The sequence below is a fragment of the Phyllobates terribilis genome, unplaced genomic scaffold, assembly GCF_046119375.1.
Source record: "Phyllobates terribilis strain yellow unplaced genomic scaffold, ASM4611937v1 Scaffold_2__4_contigs__length_985480577, whole genome shotgun sequence".
NCBI lineage: Eukaryota > Metazoa > Chordata > Amphibia > Anura > Dendrobatidae > Phyllobates > Phyllobates terribilis.
In genome coordinates, this window is record NW_027362762.1 from 614,972,002 (window position 1) to 614,993,891 (window position 21,890).

At 44.8% G+C, this 21,890-nt stretch overlaps 1 protein-coding gene across 2 annotated transcripts in view; it reads right to left on the bottom strand.

Annotated features, from left to right (window-relative positions):
• Positions 1 to 21,890, bottom strand: part of NUDT3 (nudix hydrolase 3) — a 94,089-nt gene that overhangs the window by 37,969 nt on the left and 34,230 nt on the right. For both annotated transcript variants that reach the window (XM_073670647.1, XM_073670646.1), the window contains exon 2: positions 12,518 to 12,628. In XM_073670647.1, coding sequence (XP_073526748.1) covers positions 12,518 to 12,628 — 111 coding nt within the window. The remainder of the gene's footprint in view (positions 1 to 12,517; positions 12,629 to 21,890) is intronic.

Genomic DNA, 21,890 nt, shown 5'->3' on the forward strand with positions numbered 1-21,890 from the left:
AGGTCTCACAGACCGCAGACAGACCCGGCGACTGTGAAGAGCAGCAACGTTACTGACGTCACCACTCTGCAGAGGGGCCAGGTCTCACAGACCGCAGACAGACCCGGCGACTGTGAAGAGCAGTAACGTTACTGACGTCATCGTTCTGCAGAGGCGCCAGGTCTCACAGACCGCAGACAGACCCGGCGACTGTGAAGAGCAGCAACGCTACTGACGTCACCGCTCTGCAGAGGGGCCAGGTCTCACAGACCGCAGACAGACCCGGCGACTGTGAAGAGCAGTAACGTTACTGACGTCACCGCTCTGCAGAGGTTCCAGGTCTCACAAACCGCAGACAGACCCGGCGACTGTGAAGAGCAGCAAAGTTACTGACGTCACCGCTCTGCAGAGGCGCCAGGTCTTACAAACCACAGACAGACCCGGCGACTGTGAAGAGCAGTAACGTTACTGACGCCACCGCTCTGCAGAGGTGCCAGGTCTCACAAACCGCAGACAGACCCGGCGACTGTGAAGAGCAGCAACGTTACTGACGTCACCGCTCTGCAGAAGGGCCAGGTCTCACAGACCGCAGACAGACCCAGCGACTGTGAAGAGCAGTAACGTTACTGACGTCACCACTCTGCAGAGGCGCCAAGTCTCACAGACCGCAGACAGACCCGGCGACTGTGAAGAGCAGCAACATTACTGACGTCACCGCTCTGCAGAGGGGCCAGGTCTCACAGGCCGCAGACAGACCCGGCGACTGTGAAGAGCAGTAACGTTACTGACGTCACCGCTCTGCAGAGGGGCCAGGTCTCACAGACCGCAGACAGACCCGGCGACTGTGAAGCGCAGCAACGTTACTGATGTCACCGCTCTGCAGAGGGGCCAGGTCTCACAGACCGCAGACAGACCCGGCGACTGTGAAGAGCAGCAACGTTACTGACGTCACCGCTCTGCAGAGGCGCCAGGTCTCACAGACCGCAGACAGACCCGGCGACTGTGAAGAGCAGCAGCGTTACTGACGTCACCGCTCTGCAGAGGGGCCAGGTCTCACAGACCGCAGACAGACCCGGCGACTGTGAAGAGCAGCAACGTTACAGACGTCATCGCTCTGCAGAGGTGCCAGGTCTCACAAACCGCAGACAGACCCGGCGACTGTGAAGAGCAGCAACGTTACTGACGTCACCGCTCTGCAGAAGGGCCAGGTCTCACAGACCGCAGACAGACCCAGCGACTGTGAAGAGCAGTAACGTTACTGACGTCACCGTTCTGCAGAAGCGCCAGGTCTCACAGACCGCAGACGGACCCGGCGACTGTGAAGAGCAGCAACGTTACAGACGTCATCGCTCTGCAGAGGGGCCAGGTCTCACAGACCGCAGACAGACCCGGCGACTGTGAAGAGCAGTAAGGTTACTGACATCATCGTTCTGCAGAGGCGCCAGGTCTCACAGACCGCAGACAGACCAGGCGACTGTGAAGAGCAGTAACGTTACTGACGTCATCGTTCTGCAGAGGCACCAGGTCTCACAGACCACAGACAGACCCGGCGAGTGTGAAGAGCAGTAACGTTACTGATGTCACTGCTCTGCAGAGGCGCCAGGTCTCATAGACCGCAGACAGGTGTGGCTGCTGCTAAAGCCTATGGAGAACTTTTTTTTATAAAATGGTGAACCAGGGAAAGTGTGGGAGAGTGTTATTTAAATAAAGATTTTGTGTATGTGTGTTTTCTTTTCTGGGTTAATAATGGGGGTATCTGATAGACAACCCCACCATTACTAACACCAGGACTTGATTTCAGCTATGTTTTTGAACAATTCACAGCTAACATTAACAGCAAGCACCATTACCCCGATTGCCCAGGCACCAGGAAAGAGCCAAGGCAAAGTACCAGATTTGGCGCATCTAATGTGATGCGCAACTTCTGGGACGGCTGCGAGCTGGTATTTTTAGGCTGGGAAGGGGCCAATAACCATGGACCTTCCCAGCCTGATATCATCATGTGTCTGCTTTTCCTTTGCTGGTTAAAAAAATGGGAGGACCCCAATTTTTTAAATTTATTTAATCATAAAAAGCTGTCCAATAAGCTCCACAGGGTGCAATTTTATTATATGTTGGAGGTTGTGCAATTATATGCCTATATGTTTCTTTGTCGGGCTACATCTATTTATATCTATTGTCTATCTGTATAGCATTTATTGCTGTCCAAAAATGCTAGTAAAAAAAACAAACAAAAAAAAACACACGCTTTTGCCTCTGGGTTTTTTCTGCAAAGAGATGCAGAAATAGTGCAGACATTTCTGCATCCAAATACTCAACGTGTGCATATACCCGTAGGCTCTCATACATTTCCTTTTTTTGGATACTGTTCATACAGTACGTTTTTTGAACTGCTAGTGATATGTTTTTAAATTGCTACTACTGCACTTCGTACACTAATCTAGGTGTTTGATTTAAATCTATGATATCTGACACAATATTATGTATGTTTTTTTCTAGTAAAGGTACTTGATAGATAGAGCGAGTTTTGTGAGACTGTATACTGGATTTGGGATAGTTGTATTGTGTAATGCTCCATGTTCTTTTAATAGGCGGTGGTGAATTACATGAAGTGCTCTTTTATCCCCTTCACGACATGTTCCGTAAAAGTACAGCACAGTGGGAAGTTACATAGGTTGAAAAACAAAACAAAATCCATCAAGTTCCTGCAAAACGCCATACATGTACGGTGCAACGATCAAACCGGCTCACTATAGCAGATCCGGCAAAATCATCAGCAGGTGATCAGCTATACATCATAGATGACACCCAGCAGTAACTCCCACGATCAATGCTAGCACTGATCTCAGGCGTTTAATCCCTCTGATGCCACTGACAATAGCGATTGCAGCATTGCGCTGCTTACAGTGGGAGGGGTGCCATCTCCGCTCCGATCGGCACAACGCGATTGCGTCATGCTGATGATCTCCACGGTGACCCCAGGGTGAAAAATGGCCACAAGGTCACCCAGAAAAACTTATATAAATCTGGTATCACTATTTGTCGAGTCAGTATGCTCACAAAGTTATCTGATCATTTTTACTGCACAGTGAATGGCATGAAAATAAACAATCAAAAAACGGTAAATAAAAAACGTTTATGAATTTCAGGGTTTTTTTTCGCTCTGCCACCAAAAAGGTAAACTAAAATCGGAAATAAAGCGATCAAAATAAGTTACGTAGTCCAAAATGGAACGAATAAAAACATCAACTCACCCTTCAGAAAGCAAATGTTTTATTATTCTATTTAATCACTGTTTTAGTGAGCAACAATAGCAAATTAAAAAAATACTCTATAACCCTGGCGTTTTTATAATTGTATTGGCCCGAAGAATAATGTCACCTAATCATGCTTACCACACAGTGAATAGAGTAAAATGGTTCCAAAAAATGGGAATTCCTGAATTGCTTTTTATGAAAAATTGGAATAAACCAAGCAAATAAAAAAAATGTTATGTACCCCCTGTTATGTACTGCAAAAAACAAGCCCTTATTCAGTCATCTGTCAATGGAAAAATAGTTGCTGTCCATGTTCCTAGTAGTTCAGAGGCACTGGAATAGCGCCATGGCTCCCAAAAAACAAACCAGGTAAAATCCAAGATCGGAAAGATAAATGGCCCCCTCTTCTGAGCCCCGCAGATTGCCCAAACCCCACTTAATGTCAACATGTATGACACGGATACAGAGGGTAGAAAGCACTTAATAGGGTATTCTGGGTATAAATCATTATTATCTATCTGCTGGATAGTTCTTCAATACAAGATCGGTGGGCGTCTGACAGCAACACACCCACCTATCAGCTGAAAATTGCATTAGCAGCAGCCAGACCTGAGATGTACGGGTGGAGCAAAGCAGCCCCGCACATTTCTTAGTAGACGAGTACTGATCTCCCATTGAAGTGAAGGTACTGCAGTACTCAGGCAGTGGCCAGCAAGCAATGCATGGGATTGTTGTATATAACCCATACATACCTTAGGTTAGGTGCACGCTGTGCCCATGCACCTGGCCAGCGGTATATTGCAAGAGGGAGAGGAAAGAAACAATGCAAAAAGGGAATATGCACACCAAATAGCCAAAAGTATACAAAGTTATTCAAGAAAGATCAGTGCACACACGTGAAACATTAAAAACATTTAAAAACTAATGACCAGAAAGACCATGTCCACAAAAGCTTGATATAATATTGTAAGATAAACAGTTACATATAAACCGAATATACCGGGGTTGTGTAGGAGACCCCCCGTGCTTGTAATTGCCGATCTGCTATGGGCGCCACCCCGTGGCTGGCGTTAATAGCAGATGACCATTACTGCTACACACAGCAGGGCTGAAACTATGTGTAGCATAAGCGATCAGGTGATCACAGCTTCAAGTCTCCTAAGGAGACTATTGAAGCAAGTGAAAAGTTAAAAAAGTTTTTAAAAATATAAAAAAAATAAAATCTAAAAGATCACGTCAACCCCCTTTTGCCCCATTCGAAATAAAAAGCAAACATACATATATTTGGTGTTGCCACATTCAGAAATGCCCGTTCTATCAAAATATAAAAATTAATCAGATCGGTAAACAACGTGGTGAGAAAAAAGTAAAAAAAATGCCAGAATTACGCAATAAAAGGTGATCAAAACATCGCATCTACCCCAAAATAATATCAATAAAAACAACAGCTCGGCATGCAAAAAATAAGCCCTCACCCGGCCCCAGATCGCGAGAAAAACAAAGACGCTACCAGTCTCAGAAAATGGCAACAATTTTTTTTTTTTTTTTTTAAATCAAACTTTTTATTTATTGAAGTGGTGAAAAAAATCCAAACCTATACATGTTTGGTATATGTGAACTCATAATGACCTGGAGAATCATAATGGCAGGCCAGTCTTAGCATTTAGCCAACATGGTAAAAAAAAACAATTGTGGAATTGCACTTTTTTTTGCAATTTTCACCACACTTAGATTTTTTTCCCGTTTTCCCAGTACATTACACTGTGTTCCAAATTATTATGGAAATAATATTTTCTCAGATTTTCCCAAATTACCTATATGAATTGCAGTCATTGTAATTTTCCAGCCAAATAACTATTAGAGTACAATTGAAAGGTTTTTGTACAAACTGCCTATGATAACAGTATATTTTTTAAAAAATAAAAAACTCAAACTGCACTCAAAATACATGTTCCAAATTATTATGCACAGCAGAGTTTTCAACCTTTTCATTTTAATAAAGAACAAAAAAATGGTCATTTTTGAAATTATAAGCATTAGCAGGTTATTACAAACTGAAATCTAACAGTTTTCAACTCAAAACTTTATTCTAGGTGATGTTACATTTGCACATAGGACCCCTTGTTCGAAAGGAGCTTCTGAACTCTCTCGTCCATTGAATTTGTCAGGTTTTGGATGGTTTCTGCTTCAATTGTTTTGCATGAGGACAGAATACCCTCCCAGAGCTGTTGCTTAGATGTGAACTGCCTCCCGCCATCATAGACACTCCTTTTGATGATGCTCCAGAGGTTCTCAATGGGGTAGAGGTCAGGGGAGCATGGGTGCCACACCATAAGTTTGTCCCCTTTTATGCCCATAGCAGCAGAGATGCAGATGTGTTATGTGCAGCATGAGACGGGGCATTATCATGCATGAAAATGATTTTGCTGCGGAATGCAATTCATATAGGTAATTTGGGAAAATCTGAGAAAATATTATTTTCATAATAATTTGGAACACAGTGTATATGGTAAAATCAATGGTGTTTTTCAAAAGTACAACTCGTCCTGCAAAAAACAAGCTCTCACACGGCTATATCGAAGAAAAAATAAAGTTATGGCTCTGGGAAGAATGGGAGCAAAAAAGGGTCCGGTGGGTGAAGGGGTTTAGCCTTTCTAATTTCCTAAGAAAAAAAAAATTACGTTCCAAAACTTATGCTGATGTAAATTAGATGTGGTAAATGTTATTAGTTATGTCACACATAATTGGTATCTGATTTCAGGGCATAAAAATTAAATATTGCAACATTTTTTCTGTTTGTCAAATTTTTGATATTTTCATAAAAAAGCGCAAATCATATTGACCTAAATTTACCACTAACATCAAGTAGAATGTGCCACGAAAAACAATCTTTAAAACGGTTGTCCACTAGAATAGAGCATGCCCCCAATGTATTTATCCTGTGTCGGTAAGTGTTTTTGTAAATACCATATTTTTCAGACTATAAGACGCACCGGACCATAAGGCGCACCTAGGTTTTAGAGGAGGAAAATAGAAAAAAAAATTAAGCAAAAAATGTGGTCATGATGCACTGTTATGAGGGAGGGGGTCTGCTGATGACACTGTTCTAGGGATAATGTCCCCCAATTCTGTTAATATCCTCCATTCCGGTATGTATGGCCCCTCCTTCCTGGTATATGTGGCCCTCATCCCCATACTGGTATACATGTCACCCCTTGATCCCCCATCCTGGTATGCATGGCACCTCTTGATCCCCCATCCTGGTATGCATGGCACCCCTTAGATCCTGGTATGCATAGCACGCCTTGATCCTGGTATGCACTGCACCCCTTGATTTCCCCTTCCTGGTATGCACTGCACCCATTGATTCTCTCATCGTGGTATGTATGGCACCCCTTTATTCCCCTATCCTTGTATGCATGGCAGCCCTTGATCCCCCATCCTGGTATGTAAGGCACCCCTTGATCCTGGTATGCTTGGCACCCCTCCATCCTGATATGCTTGGCACCCCTTGAGCCCCCATCACGCTGCCCACAAAAAAAATAAACAATCATACTCACCTCCTCTCTCCTCCAGCGCTGCGTCCCGCTCTGCTACCGATACTCTCACTGTGTGAGCCGTGCATGACAGGGCACACAAGGCGTCCCTGCCATGCGCCCTCACACAGTAAAGTGCTTTGCTGGAATAGTCACTGCTCCCCACGCTGTGCGTGGGGAGCAGTGACCATTCAGTCTCTTCAATAGCGCGCACACAGTAGCCGCAGCGCGGCTCTTGCTGTGCTCGAAGGTCAGTGTGCCCATTATTAAAGACCATGAATATTCACTACAACCCATGAGAGTGGGTTGTAGCGAATATTCATGAGCTTTAATAGCGGGCACACAGACCGCCGGCCGCAGCAGGAGCCGTGCTGTGGGTACAGTGTGTCCGCTATTAAGGAAAATTAATATTCATTGCACTCCATGCCCATGCACGGGCAAAGTGGCTTCGGAGATAAGTGGCAGTTATTTCAGAGGCAATGGACTAACATCCCTCTTCTTCTTCTCTCTTCACAGGTACATGCTCTGCATAATTTCTCTGCTTGCTGTGTCTGCAGTAATCTAATGCTCTGCTCTGCTGATGCACCTCACTGGTACATGCTCTGCATAATTTCTCTGCTTGCTGTGTCTGCTGTAATCTAATGCTCTGCTCTGCTGATGCACCTCACTGGTACATGCTCTGCATAATTTCTCTGCTTGCTGTGTCTGCTGTAATCTAATGCTCTGCTCTGCTGATTCACCTCACTGGTACATGCTCTGCATAATTTCTCTGCTTTATCTGTCCCACTCCATTCAATACCCACATATTTCTGCCCCCTCCCCTCTATAGATCTTATCTGATTTTTAGAGGTGCTAAACTGCAGAGACTAGAGTCCTAGCTCTGTCTTTGATCACCCAGCCATCTCCTGGTGAGACGACCAGCTGCTAATTTAGCCATAAGCAGCTCCCACAATGCCCTTCACCTGATAGTTTAATGTGCCCTATATATTTAGAAGCTCTGTAAGGTTGTGTACGCGTCTTCTTGTGCAAAGTGGCTTCGGAGATAAGTGGCAGTTATTTCAGAGGCAGTTAGTCAGGGCAGGAGTCAGGTAACCCACCACTTAACCACTTACTCTCTATTAACTATGTTTCTGTTAGCTCTCACTTTTTGCCCCACAATCCTCCACTTTCTAGTAACCCCCCAAATCCCTACACCTAGTAATAAACTCTTCATCGCTCCCTCCATCCTCCCCATTCACCTCACCTCCTCCTCCGAATTATTCCTCAACATTCAATCCTGGATCTCCAAACACAGACAGCCACCCCATGCTCTCTCTTGCTCCCACCTGCTAACACTTTCTCTGCTGCTCCTCACTGCTGGAGATATCGCTCCAAATCCTGGTCCTCCTCGCCATATCCCCACAGTTACTTCTTCCTCCTATCCACGACCTTCCACAAACTGTCGCAACCCTTCTAACCTCATACCCATCCAACTAATCCCCACTCCCTTAGTTGCTCTAACAGGAGCTCTATGGAACGCTCGCTCTGTCTGCAACAAACTTTCCTTCATCCACGATCTTTTCATTACAAACAAACTTTCCTTCCTCGCCATCACTGAAACATGGCTCACCCCCTCTGACACAGCCTCCCCAGCTGCAATTTCATATGGCGGATTCCACCTTTCCCACCCCCCCCCGCCCCAACGGCAAACATGGCGGAGGCGTAGGTTTTCTCCTATCAGAACACTGCGCTTTCACCCAAATCCCACTGCCACCCTCCGTTACACTCCCCTCTTTTGAGGTGCACTGTGTGCGCATCTATTCCCCCTCCAACCTCCAACTGGCCGTCGTTTACCGACCCCCAGGGCAAGCCACCACCTTCTTAGACCACTTCACCACCTGGCTGCTTCACTTCCTCTCCACTGACATCCCCACTATCATAATGGGTGACTTCAACATCCCCATTAACACTTCCCACTCGTCTGTCTCTAAGTTCCTATCTCTCACTTCCTCCTTCGGACTCACTCAATGGTCTTCCACACCCACCGACAAAGATGGCCACACACTGGACCTCATCTTCAACCGCCTCTGTTCCCTATCTAACCTCTCTAACTCACCACTCCCTCTCTCTGACCATAACCTCCTCACATTCTCTACCCTCTCCTCTCCAGGTGCACAATCCCCACTCCACAAACTTACACACCCTCGCAGAAATCTCAAACACCTTGACCTACACTCACTCTCTGAATCCCTCCTCCCTCTTACAGACATAAATTCCTTACACGATGCAGACGTTGCTGCTGCTTCATATAACACCACAATAGCTGCAGCTCTAGACATCTCGCACATTCAACAGGCAACCCTGGCACACTAAACTTACTAAAGAACTGCGCCGGGCCTCCAGGGTTAGGGAGCGGAGATGGAAAAGGTCTCACTCCATCGAGCACTTCATCGCATTCAAGCAATCCCTCACTAATTTCAAGTCCGCACTCACTACAGCAAAACAAACCTACTTCTCATCTCTCATATCCTCCCTATCTCACAACCCTAAACAGCTATTTAACACTTTCCACTCTCTCCTTCATCCCCCAGCACTTCCTCCCTCTTCTCTCATCTCAGCCGACGAATTTGGCTCATTCTTCAAACAGAAGATTGACACCATCAGACAAAACTTTTGCCTAAAGTCCACACAACCCCTCCTCATATCTACTCAACCCTCCTCCTCCAAACCCCACTTCTCCACCATTACAGAAGGTCAAGTCTCCTCTTTACTCTCCAAATCACACCTCACCACCTGCGAACTTGACCCAATCCCTTCCCACCTCATCACTAACCTTACCACAGTCTTCATCCCAACCCTAACCCACCTCTTCAATCTGTCACTAACAACCGGTGTCTTCCCCTCATGTTTCAAACATGCCGCAATCACACCCATCCTCAAAAAGCCCTCCCTTGACCCTTCCTCTCTGACTAGCTACCGCCCCATATCACTCCTCCCCTTTGACTCAAAACTACTAGTACAACATGTCCACCTTGAACTGTCCTCCCACCTCTCCTCCTGCTCCCTCTTCGACCGCCTGCAATCTGGCTTCCGAAAGCATCACTCGACTGAAACTGCCCTGACCAAAGTCACCAACGACCTACTAAATGCCAAATCCAAGCGACACTACTCCATCCTCCTCCTTCTGGACCTGTCATCTGCCTTTGACACAGTGGACCATTCCCTCTTACTCCAGATTCTCTCATCTCTTGGCATCACGGACTTGGCTCTATCTTGGATCTTCTCATACTTAACAGACAGGACATTCAGCGTCTCCCACTCACGCACCACCTCCTCATCTCGCCCCCTATCTGTCGGTGTCCCCCAAGGTTCAGTTCTAGGACCTCTGCTCTTCTCCATCTACACCTTTGGCCTGGGACAGCTCATAGAGTCACACGGTTTTCAGTATCACCTCTATGCTGACGACACACAGATCTACCTCTCTGGACTCCTCCCTACTAACCAAAATTCCACAATGTCTGACCGCCATCTCATCCTTTTTCTCTGACAGATTTCTAAAACTCAACATGGATAAAACAGAGTTCATCATCTTTCCACCCTCTCATTCATATCCCCCATCAGACCTAGCCATCAACATCAATGGCAGTTCACTCTCCCCAGTCCCACAAGCTCGCTGCCTTGGAGTAACCTTGGACTCTGATCTCTCCTTCAAGCAACATATCCAAGCCCTTTCCACTTCCTGCCGACTCCAACTCAAAAACATCTCCCGGATCCGTGCATTCCTCAGCAAAGACTCTGCAAAAACACTAGTGCATGCTCTCATCATATTCCGCCTCGACTACTGCAACCTCCTGCTCCGTGGCCTCCCTTCCAACACTCTTGCGCCTCTCCAATCTATCCTAAACTCTGCTGCTCGACTAATCCACCTGTCCCCCCGCTATTCCCCGGCCTCTCCTCTCTGTCAATCTCTTCACTGGCTCCCATTGCCCAGAGAATTCAGTTCAAAACTCTAACCATGGCATACAAAGCCATCCACAACCTGTCTCCCCCATACATCTGTGACCTAGTCTCCCGGTACTTACCTGCACGCAACCTCCGATCCTCACAAGATCTCCTTCTCTACCCCCCTCTTATCTCCTCCTCCCACAATCGTATACAAGATTTCTCCCGTGCATCCCCCCTACTCTGGAACTCTCTACCCCAACACATCAGACTCTCGCCGACCGTGGAAACCTTCAAAAGAAACCTGAAGACCTACCTCTTCCGACAAGCCTACAACCTGCAGTAACCACCGCTGCACGACCAGCTCTACCCTCACCTACTGTATCCTCACCCATCCCTTCTAGAATGTGAACCCTCGCGGGTTGGGTCGTCGCTCCTCCTGTACCAGTCGCTGACTCGTTTTGTTAAGATTATGTAAATGCTTTTGTTATGTATATCCCTATCACATGTAAAGCGCCATGGAATAAATGACGCTATAATAATAAAAAATAATAAATAATAATATTAATAATATTTATTTTCTTTAACAATGGGCACAGCATAGGCTACAGCAGGCGGCTGCTGCCTCCTGTGCCCCGCTCATCCTCCGCTGATGCTCCCCACCAACCCCCCCACCACCCACAGAACATATGTTTGGATTATAAGACGCACCCCCCACTTTCCTCCAAAATTTTGGAGGAAAAGAGTGTGTCTTACAGTCCAAAAAATACGGTGCCTTTAGTTGTCTTTATTGCCTGTGAGCGGCGCTATCGCAGGCATCACGTGACCCCCGGCTGCAGTCTCCTCTGACATCCGTCACGTCACGTCAAGTTCTGGCTGCAGCAGGGCGTGACCCAGTGATTGATGGGCTGTGGACGGGGTTTCCGTCGGCACAGGTTAAGTACATTGGGGGACATTGGGGCCATTATAAAAAGTAGTGGACAACAACTTTAAGTGAGTTATTACCACTGGTCAGAATTGAAAAATTGGCATGGTCAGGAAGTTGGAAACAGGCTTGGAGGTGAAGGGGTTAATGCATGACAAATTAGATGCCTACATTCCACCTCACTTGCATCCGTGCTCCATATCTAGCCATGGAACTTGCATTTATTTATTTTACTTACTTATATAGCGCCATTAATTCCAAAGCACTATCCCCATTGGGGCTCACAATCTACATTCCCTATCTGTATGTCTTTGGAGAGTGAGAGGAAACCGGAGAACCCGAAGGAAACCCACACAAACACGGGGATAACATACAAACTCCTTGCAGATGTTGTCCTTGGTGGGATCTGAACCCTGGACCCCAGCGCTGCAGTGCTAACCACTGAGCCACTGTGCTGCCGAATTTGTGGTAAAGACATCAATAGATCTTTGATGATATGCCTGTGGGTAACTATGTTGCAAAGTTTTACTTACATATTATATCTGAAGTTTTAATGTAGCAGATGTATACATTATGAATGAATATGCATTAACAAAAGTGTGATACCTACATTTATTGAAATGGATTAGTCTAGAAACTGAGAGATCTCTATAATATATGAATGTAAGGTGCCTTGGTAAAGGGTCATTGCTTTGAACCCCCTAAGCTACCATTTGTAAAAATGTGTGCTGCAGTAAACATAGAACAGTCTCAAAATCAGTATATGGCGGTGAGGAAGCAAATTAGCTGTGCTGACTTTGTATCTGTAACCACACTTCATAACAGCCAGTTTATTTTCCTGACAACTAATTCCCACAAATGACTAAAAAGAGTGTCTAAAGACAGAGAGCAGCCAATACCTCTTCACAAACTTCTCTAGCAGCTGCTGCACTGGGCTCTTCCTCAGGTTCCAGTCCACCACCAGGGACAATCCAACGATCAGGGTATCGGCTGCTGCTTACTAACAACACCTAAAATGAACAGAAGTTACATTATTGGATGTACACTCATGCAGGTTTCATTTTATTCACTTGATAATATAGAATTAGGCATCTTCATTTTCAAGATTCAGTGTTAAACCTAAATTTTAAAATAAAAACTTGCTTCTACTAAATTGCTCCCCAGCATAGTAGCCTTACATAAATCAAGGTCAGCGTTTCACTATTCAGTGTCTCGAGAATGTAATATAGAGCATGATGTAAAACATGACCTATCTGAAAACAATAAGGTCTTTGGGCTTTCTTTTTTTTTTACGATCATCAAAGATGCAGGTTTTTTTGCGGTAAATATAATGTACAGAGTATTGTGTTGGGGGGGGGTTGTTTTTATGGCTTTCACTGTGTATTTGTGGTAAAGTATACATTTTTGGTTTCAAAACATTGTGAGAGCCATAACTCATTTTTATTCAGCATTGCTTCATAAGGACTTAATTTTTGTTTGGACTAGTATTCACTAACACTATTTTAGTACTTAAAGGGGTATTCCCATCTCCAAGATCCTATCCCAATATGTAGTAGGTATAATAATAATAATAATAATATTAGCAAATATCTCCAATTAGAAATGTAGTATAGTATTTTTGATTCTCTATGTCTCTTACCTCATGTGCAGGCATTGCAGGACCTTAGGTATCCATGGTTACGTCCACTGATAAAGTCACAGTTAGTTAGCTAGCTGCTAGTGGTCGTAACCATGGATACCTAAGGTCCTGTGATGCCTGCACATGAGGAAAGAGATATAGCAAATCAAAAATACTATACCACATTTCTATTTGTAGGTATTTGCTAATATTATTATTATCAGGCTGTGTGCCCACGATGCGTCTTTTAAGCGTTTCCGCAGTGGCAAAAACGCTGCAGAGACGCTTAAAAAAAAGCATGGTAGAAGGCCTGCCATGTTCCCCAATGATAATCCACATGTGCTGTGCACATGCTGCGGAAATTTCCGCTGCGGATTATCATTGCGGAAAAAAACGCAGCACTACCAATTATTTTGTGGAAGAGCTGCGTTTTCGCCGCCATTGACTTGCATTATAACGCATGTATTCCGCTTCACTAGATAAGCACATGCGGAATACATGCGTTCAATGTGCGGATGGTACCCAGGTGTGGAGGAGAGAAGACTCACCTCCGGACCCGTGTACCATAGAAAACTGTAAAAAAAAGAATAAAATAAAAAATAAAGATTATATTGACCTTCTGACGGCCCCCGGTGCACCCGTCATTTCATGCCGGCAGCTAGCGATGGACTGAAGGACCTACGCTGACGTCAGAGTCATGTGACAGGTCACGCGACGCTGACGTCGGCAGGTCCTTCACTCTACCGCTGCTGGCAGCCAGGACGGAGGGAATCAAGACTGCGGGGGCCATCAGAAGGTAAGTATAGATTTATTTTTTACCATTCTATTATGGTCACACATCTTGCTTGAGTCCTCAAAATTTTGGAAAACCACAGAGATGTCAGACATCCATGCCCACTCATCAGCTCTTATGTGCGGAGGCTGACAGGAATACTGACGGGCATGTTGGAGCTGGTATTCAACTACTGTTCTTGGCTGCTCACAAATCATTGCGAACATACAGTACAGACCAAAAGTTTGGACACACCTTCTCATTTAAAGATTTTTCTGTATTTTCATGACTTTGAAAGTTGTACATTCACACTGAAGGCATCAAAACTATGAATTAACACATGTGGAATTATATACTTAACAAAAAAGTGTGAAACAACTGAAAATATGTCTTATATTCTAGGTTCTTCAAAGTAGCCACCTTTTACTTTGATGACTGCTTTGCACACTCTTGTCATTCTCTTGATGAGCTTCAAGAGGTAGTCACCGGAAATGGTCTTCCAACAATCTTGAAGGAGTTCCCAGAGATGCTTAGCACTTGTTGGTGTTATGTTCTGCTACCAGAGCTAAGGAAAGAGAGGAGATCTGTCCCTACGATAGAACTCAGCTTAATCCCTACGATGTAACAGGGAACCTGATCCTGCGATCAGACCTGCTAAAGTCCTAAGCTAGTCTGTACGGAGACCTATAGATGTGGGGAAGGAATCTCTACAAGTACTAAGGACTGGGAGGAATATGGGACACCTCCTAACAGAAATAGTAGCAGACAGACGAACAAACAAAATATATAGAACATAGAGGTCAGTAGACCAAGCAAACTAACAGAGCAAGACACAGAGCACAGGCTAGCTAGAAAGTAGATATACAATGAAGTCCAGCAAAGCCAGAAGGGCGGAGCAGGATTAAATAGGCCAACAAGGTCATGTGACCAGCAAAGGAAAAAAAACCTAAGAGCAAGGTTCTAACAGTACCCCCCCTTCTAAGAGGATCCTCCGGATCCCCTAGGACCAGGCTTATCAGGAAATCTCCTGTGAAACGCTCTGATAAGTCTGGACGCGGAAACATCATCCGACCTCACCCAAGAGTTATCCTCGGGACCGAAACCTTTCCAGGCCACAAGATACTGCAAACTACCTCTATACCGTCTAGAGTTAAGGATGCGAGAAATTTCATATTCCCCGTCCTCCACCACCGGAGGAACAGAGGCAGAGGCGTCACAATCCGATACAACAGCTTTTTTCAACAGAGAGACATGAAATACCGGATTAATTTTCCAGGAAGTAGGAACCTCCAACCTAACAGCAGATTGGTTGACAACCTGAAGCACCTTAAAGGGCCCTACAAACTTGGGACCCAATTTCTTTGAAGGAATCCTCAACCGCAGATTCCTAGAGGACAACCAAACCATGTCACCAACAGCGAACAAAACCTCCTGTCGTTTCCTATCAAAGTAGTCTTTAGATTTTCTGTTGGCCTCCTGAAGATTACCACGCACATCCGTCCAAACTCTCTCCAAATCACCGGAAAAATTCTCCTCCTCAGGCACGGCAGATCCCAACTTGGAGAACGACCCAAACGACGGATGTCTCCCAGAACAACAAAAAAAAGGCGAACAACCAGCAGAAGAAGATGTATGATTGTTCAGAGCAAATTCAGCAAGTGGCAGAAACTCAGACCACCCCTCTTGATTGTCTGCCACAAAACAACGCAAGAACTGCTCAACATCCTGGTTTTTCCTTTCTGTCTGGCCATTAGATTCAGGATGATATCCGGACGAGAACGACAAATGAACTCCCAACCTATCACAAAAGGCACGCCAAAAACGAGCCACGAACTGAGGACCCCTATCAGAAACAATGTCAGTAGGAACGCCATGAAGTCTGACAATTTCCTTGACAAAGGCCTTAGCGAGAGTTTTAGCGCAGGGCAGTTTGACGAAAGGAACCAAGTGACACATCTTGCTAAAACGGTCCACGACCACCCAGATGACAGTAAAACCCTCAGAGGGGGGAAGGTCAGTTATAAAGTCCATAGCCAAATGTGTCCAAGGAGCACTGGGAACCTCCAAAGGACAAAGCAACCCCGCAGCAGGAGTATGTGAGGACTTAGATCTAGCACATATAGTACATTGACGCACCCACTTAATGACTTCCTTCTGCCATCCAGGCCACCAAAAACTGCGACCCACCAGTCTCTTGGTCTCAGAGATTCCGGGATGACCTGCCAACCGAGATTCGTGACACTCAACAAACAAATCTCTCCTAAAGGTCCCAGGCACAAACAACCTCCCATGAGGAGTGTTAGAAGGGGCATTCTCCTGTGCTTTAAGAATCTCATTTTCCAAAACGGAGTCCAAAGCAGCTATCACAACACCTTCTTGTAAAATGTTCTCCTCTTTGTCAGCACCGACTATGGGAGAAAAACTGCGAGACAAGGCATCCGCCTTAACATTCTTAGTACCAGGGATGTAAGTAACGGAGAAATTAAACCGCGAGAAAAACAGTGCCCACCTAGCCTGACGGGCATTCAGGCGCTTGGCAGCATCAAGATATATCAGATTTTTATGATCCGTAAGAACCTGAACGGGAAATTCCGCACCTTCCAAGAAGTGGCGCCAGTGTTCAAATGCGAGTTTAATAGCCAATAATTCCCGATTACCAATATCGTAATTCAGTTCAGTCTCCGAAAATTTTTTTGAAAAAAAGGCACAGGGATGTAATCCATCCCCGTTATCCTGAGACAATACTGCGCCAACCCCCACAGAGGAAGCATCAACCTCAACCAAAAACGGCCTAGTAACATCAGGCTGCATAAGGATGGGAGCAGAGGTGAACCTCTCCTTGAGATACACAAAAGCTTCAATGGCCTCAGAAGACCACTGAACCGCATCAGCACCTTTCCTGGTGAGATCAGTCAGAGGTTTGACAATACTAGAAATTTTTTTTATGAATTTTCTATAGTAATTGGCGAAACCCAAAAACCTCTGTATCGATTTCAAACCAATAGGCCTAGGCCATTCCTGCACAGCCTGAACCTTAACCGGATCCATCTCAAAACCTTTGCTGGAGATAATGTAGCCAAAAAAACTAATTCTCTGTACAGCGAACTCACATTTCTCCAGCTTAGCAAAAAGCGAATTGTCCATTAATAACTGTAATACCTCACGCACGCTCCGCCAATGAGACTCCAGATCCGGCGAATAAATCAAAATGTCATCCAAATACACAACCACATTTTTACCGATCAAAGGTCTAAGGATGTCATTAATCAGATTCTGAAAAAATGCAGGAGCATTAGTAAGACCAAAAGGCATAACCAGATTCTCAAAATGACCCACAGGAGTGTTAAAAGCAGTCTTCCATTCGTCACCCTCCTTCATGCGCAACAGATTGTATGCCCCCTTAAGGTCAATTTTAGAGAACCACTTGGCCCCCATTAACTGGTTAAACAGATCAGGAATCAATGGCAGTGGGTAAGGATTGCGTACAGTAATTTTGTTAATCTCACGAAAATCCAGACAAGGACGTAAACCGCTGTCCTTTTTTTTTACAAAAAAAAATCCAACCGCCACAGGAGACTTAGAGGGCCTAATGTGACCGGCGGCCAAACTTGTCTGTATGTATTCCTCCAAAGCCTTCCTCTCAGGAATAGTAAGGTTAAATAAACGACTTTTAGGAAGAGTCGCTCCAGGGACAAATTCAATAGAACAATCATAGTCTCTATGGGGAGGCAAAACCTGCGATTCCTTCTCAGAAAAAACTCTCCAAAAATCCTGAATAGGAACAGGCAATTCTCCCCTATCCAAAGCTGCAATACGCCCATTACAACACTTGTCATAACATTTATGGCTCCAGGATTTAATTTCACTGGTAGACCAATCCAGTACAGGATTGTGAAATTTTAACCAGGGCAATCCCAATATTACTGGAGAAGGCAAGTTATTCAACACTACCAAATCCAATTTCTCATGGTGAACACCATTAATAGTGAGAGGAAATTCACAGACCTTGAGAGTAATATTCTTCAAAGGGGAACCATCCACAGAAACCACAGCAATGGGGGATGATAAAGGTTCAGGTTTTAAATTGAGTCTTTCCACGAATCCCCCATCAATAACATTCAGAGTAGACCCACAATCGACAAACACCCGAAATTCCATTAATTTTTCCTGAGCAATCGTGGAAGCAGCTAAAAATACACCCTTGGAATTTAAACAGGCAATACGGGCGTGACTGACCATTTTTTTTTCTTTCTTCATACGAAGCTCACAGCCTTTAATCAAATGACCAGATTTTCCGCAATAGAAACACAAGCCTTCAAAAAATCGACGGTCTTTTTCTTGAGAGCGAGGTGCCACCGATCCATTCTCCATCGGTTCACCACTGTTAGTACACACATTCTCATAACCAGAAACTGACATAGCAGAGGATTTGCTCTCAGTAACCCTTGCACGCAGTCTTCTATCCACCCGTATAGCTAATTGCATAGCCTGTTGCAAATCTTCAGGTGTAGGATAAGCAATTAGCAGGTCTTTAACCCTTTCACTGAGCCCAGCAAGAAATAGACTTTTCAGAGCAGAATCGTTCCACCCTGTTTGAGTAGACCAACGATGGAAATGAGTACAATATTTTTCCACATTACCTGATCCTTGTTTTAAACGTCTCAACTCAGTCTCAGCTGATGCGACACGGTCAGGATCATCATATAATAGTCCCAAAGCAGAAAAAAAACTATCCACTGATCTGAAGCATGTATCACTAGGTTGCAAAGAAAAGGCCCACTCCTGAGGCTCTTTGCGCAAAAGTGACATTATGAACCCTACGCGCTGGGATTCATCCCCAGAGGACTTAGGTCTCAAACGAAAATACAATAAGCAAGCATTTTTGAATGAAAAAAATTCTCGGTGTTCACCAAAAAATAAATCCGGCAAACATACCTTAGGCTCCAAGAAATGTGCTCCAGGACAGTTACTCACGTGCTGACGGAGCTCGGCCACCTCCAGAGAGAGTCCCTGCAGGCGATGAACCAAATCCTGAACCGACACCATGATGGAACAGAAAAATCTTTCCTTAGAGAATTTGCTGGCTGGACTTACTGTTATGTTCTGCTACCAGAGCTAAGGAAAGAGAGGAGATATGTCCCTACGATAGAACTCAGCTTAATCCCTACGATGTAACAGGGAACCTGATCCTGCGATCAGACCTGCTAAAGTCCTAAGCTAGTCTGTACGGAGACCTATAGATGTGGGGAAGGAATCCCTACAAGTACTAAGGACTGGGAGGAATATGGGACACCTCCTAACAGAAATAGTAGCAGACAGACGAACAAACAAAATATATAGAACATAGAGGTCAGTAGACCAAGCAAACTAACAGAGCAAGACACAGAGCACAGGCTAGCTAGAAAGTAGATATACAATGAAGTCCAGCAAAGCCAGAAGGGCGGAGCAGGATTAAATAGGCCAACAAGGTCATGTGACCAGCAAAGGAAAAAAAACCTAAGAGCAAGGTTCTAACAGTTGGCCCTTTTGCTTTCACTCTGCGGTCCAGCTCACCCCAAACCATCTCCATGGGGTTCAGGTCTGGTGACTGTGGAGGCCAGGTCATCATGCGTAGCACCCCATCACTCTCCTTCTTGGTCAAATAGCCCTTACACAGCCTGGAGGTGTGTTTGGGGTCATTGTCCTGTTGAAAAATAAATGATGGTCCAACTAAACGCAAACCGGATGGAATAGCATGCCGCTGCAAGATGCTGTGGTAGCCATGCTGGTTCAGTATGCCTTCAATTTTGAATAAATCCCCAACAGTGTCACCAGCAAAGCACCCCCACACCTTCTCCTCCATGCTTCACGGTGGGAACCAGGCATGTAGAGTCCATCCGTTCACCTTTTCTGCGTCGCACAAAGACACGGTGGTTGGAACCAAAGATCTCAAATTTGGACTCATCAGACCAAAGCACAGATTTCCACTGGTCTAATGTCCATTCCTTGTGTTCTTTAGCCCAAACAAGTCTCTTCTGCTTGTTGCCTGTCCTTAGTGGTTTCCTAGCAGCTATTTTACCATGAAGGCCTGCTGCACAAAGTCTCCTCTTAGCAGTTGTTGTAGAGATGTGTCTGCTGCTAGAACTCTGTGTGGCATTGACCTGGTCTCTAATCTGAGCTGCTGTTAACCTGCGATTTCTGAGGCTGGTGACTCGGATAAACTTATCCTCAGAAGTAGAGGTGACTCGGTCTTCCTTTCCTGGGGCGGTCCTCATGTGAGCCAGTTTCTTTGTAGCGCTTGATGGTTTTTGCAACTGCACTTGGGGACACATTCAAAGTTTTCCCAATTTTTCGGACTGACTGACCTTTATTTCTTAAAGTAATGATGGCCACTCGTTTTTCTTTACTTAGAATTTGTATTATGGCAAGAAAAAAGCAGCTAACAGTCTATTCAGTAGGACTATCAGCTGTGTATCCACCCGACTTCTGCACAACACAACTGATGGTCCCAACCCCATTTTTAAGGCAAGAAATTCCACTTATTAAACCTGACAGGGCACACCTGTGAAGTGAAAACCATTTCCGGTGACTAACTCTTGAAGCTCATCAAGAGAATGCCAAGAGTGTGCAAAGCAGTCATCAAAGCAAAAGGTGGCTACTTTGAAGAACCTAGAATATAAGACATATTTTCAGTTGTTTCACACTTTTTTGTTAAGTATATAATTCCACATGTGTTAATTCATAGTTTTGATGCCTTCAGTGTGAATGTACAATTTTCAAAGTCATGAAAATACCGAAAAATCTTTAAATGAGGTGTGTCCAAACTTTTGGTCTGTACTGTATATAGTGTGACCAAGTTGACAAGCACTTTCCGAATGATGCTAAAATCGCTTGGAAAGAGCTTGACACCCACATGCGGAAATGCAAGTGAAGAACTCTTCACTTCCGCATGCCCCTGGCAGGAAAAACGCATGTACAACCCGCATGTACAATCCGCATGCGTTTTTTTCTGCCAGAGAGATGCAGAAACGCTCAGGAAAAAATCCGGAGCATTTCTGCATCGTGGGCATATAGCCTTACACATACTACATATTGGGATAGGATCTTGGAGATGGGAATACCCCTTTAATGATTAACTTTCATTCCTTTTTTGGAGGAAAATACAGCATTTTTTCTTGCATTATAAATGCTAGTTTGCTATGTATAGCAGATTTAGAATATTTAGAATGAGCTGATTCGCAGAACCATCCATAGGCTCCGGCCTGATGTGACGTCGTTGCTGCAGTACAGCGCACACACAGCATGGCACCAGGCTGGCTTATAAATAGAGAATCCAGGGATGCCGGCAGGTGGGGGGGGTATATCACAGGGCTCCCACCCAGCTGCCACAGAATACAGACCTGGCCGCTGGACTAAGGTCCTACAAATTTATTGGCTCGTCTTTAGTAGTTTCTTAATGTTTATTGTAATTTTGTCTAATAAGAGCAGGCGGTTATTTTTTTCCTACCTAGGTGTTTTCAGCCCATGAGTACAACACTACAGAATTTCTCCTTTGCATTTGAATTATGTGAACCTTTCGGTCATATGCATTACATATTTACATAATAAGGACCTGAAGGTCTGACACGCGTCTGTTGACTATCTCCCCCCAAGGAGGAGTGACTTTACTTGTATATTTTTAATCAATTTTTTCCAGGACCTATTGATTTTAAGAAGATGTCTTGATGCTGGACTATCTCTTCAATTACTCGCAAATATATATAAAAAAAGTTTTATTAAAATACAGTTAGAAAAACAATATCACATACAAAAATAAGGCTATGTGCACACGGTTCATTTTTTATGCGTTTTTGCTGCGGATTTGGCCCCAAAACCGCATTGCAAACCTTATCCCAGCATTTCC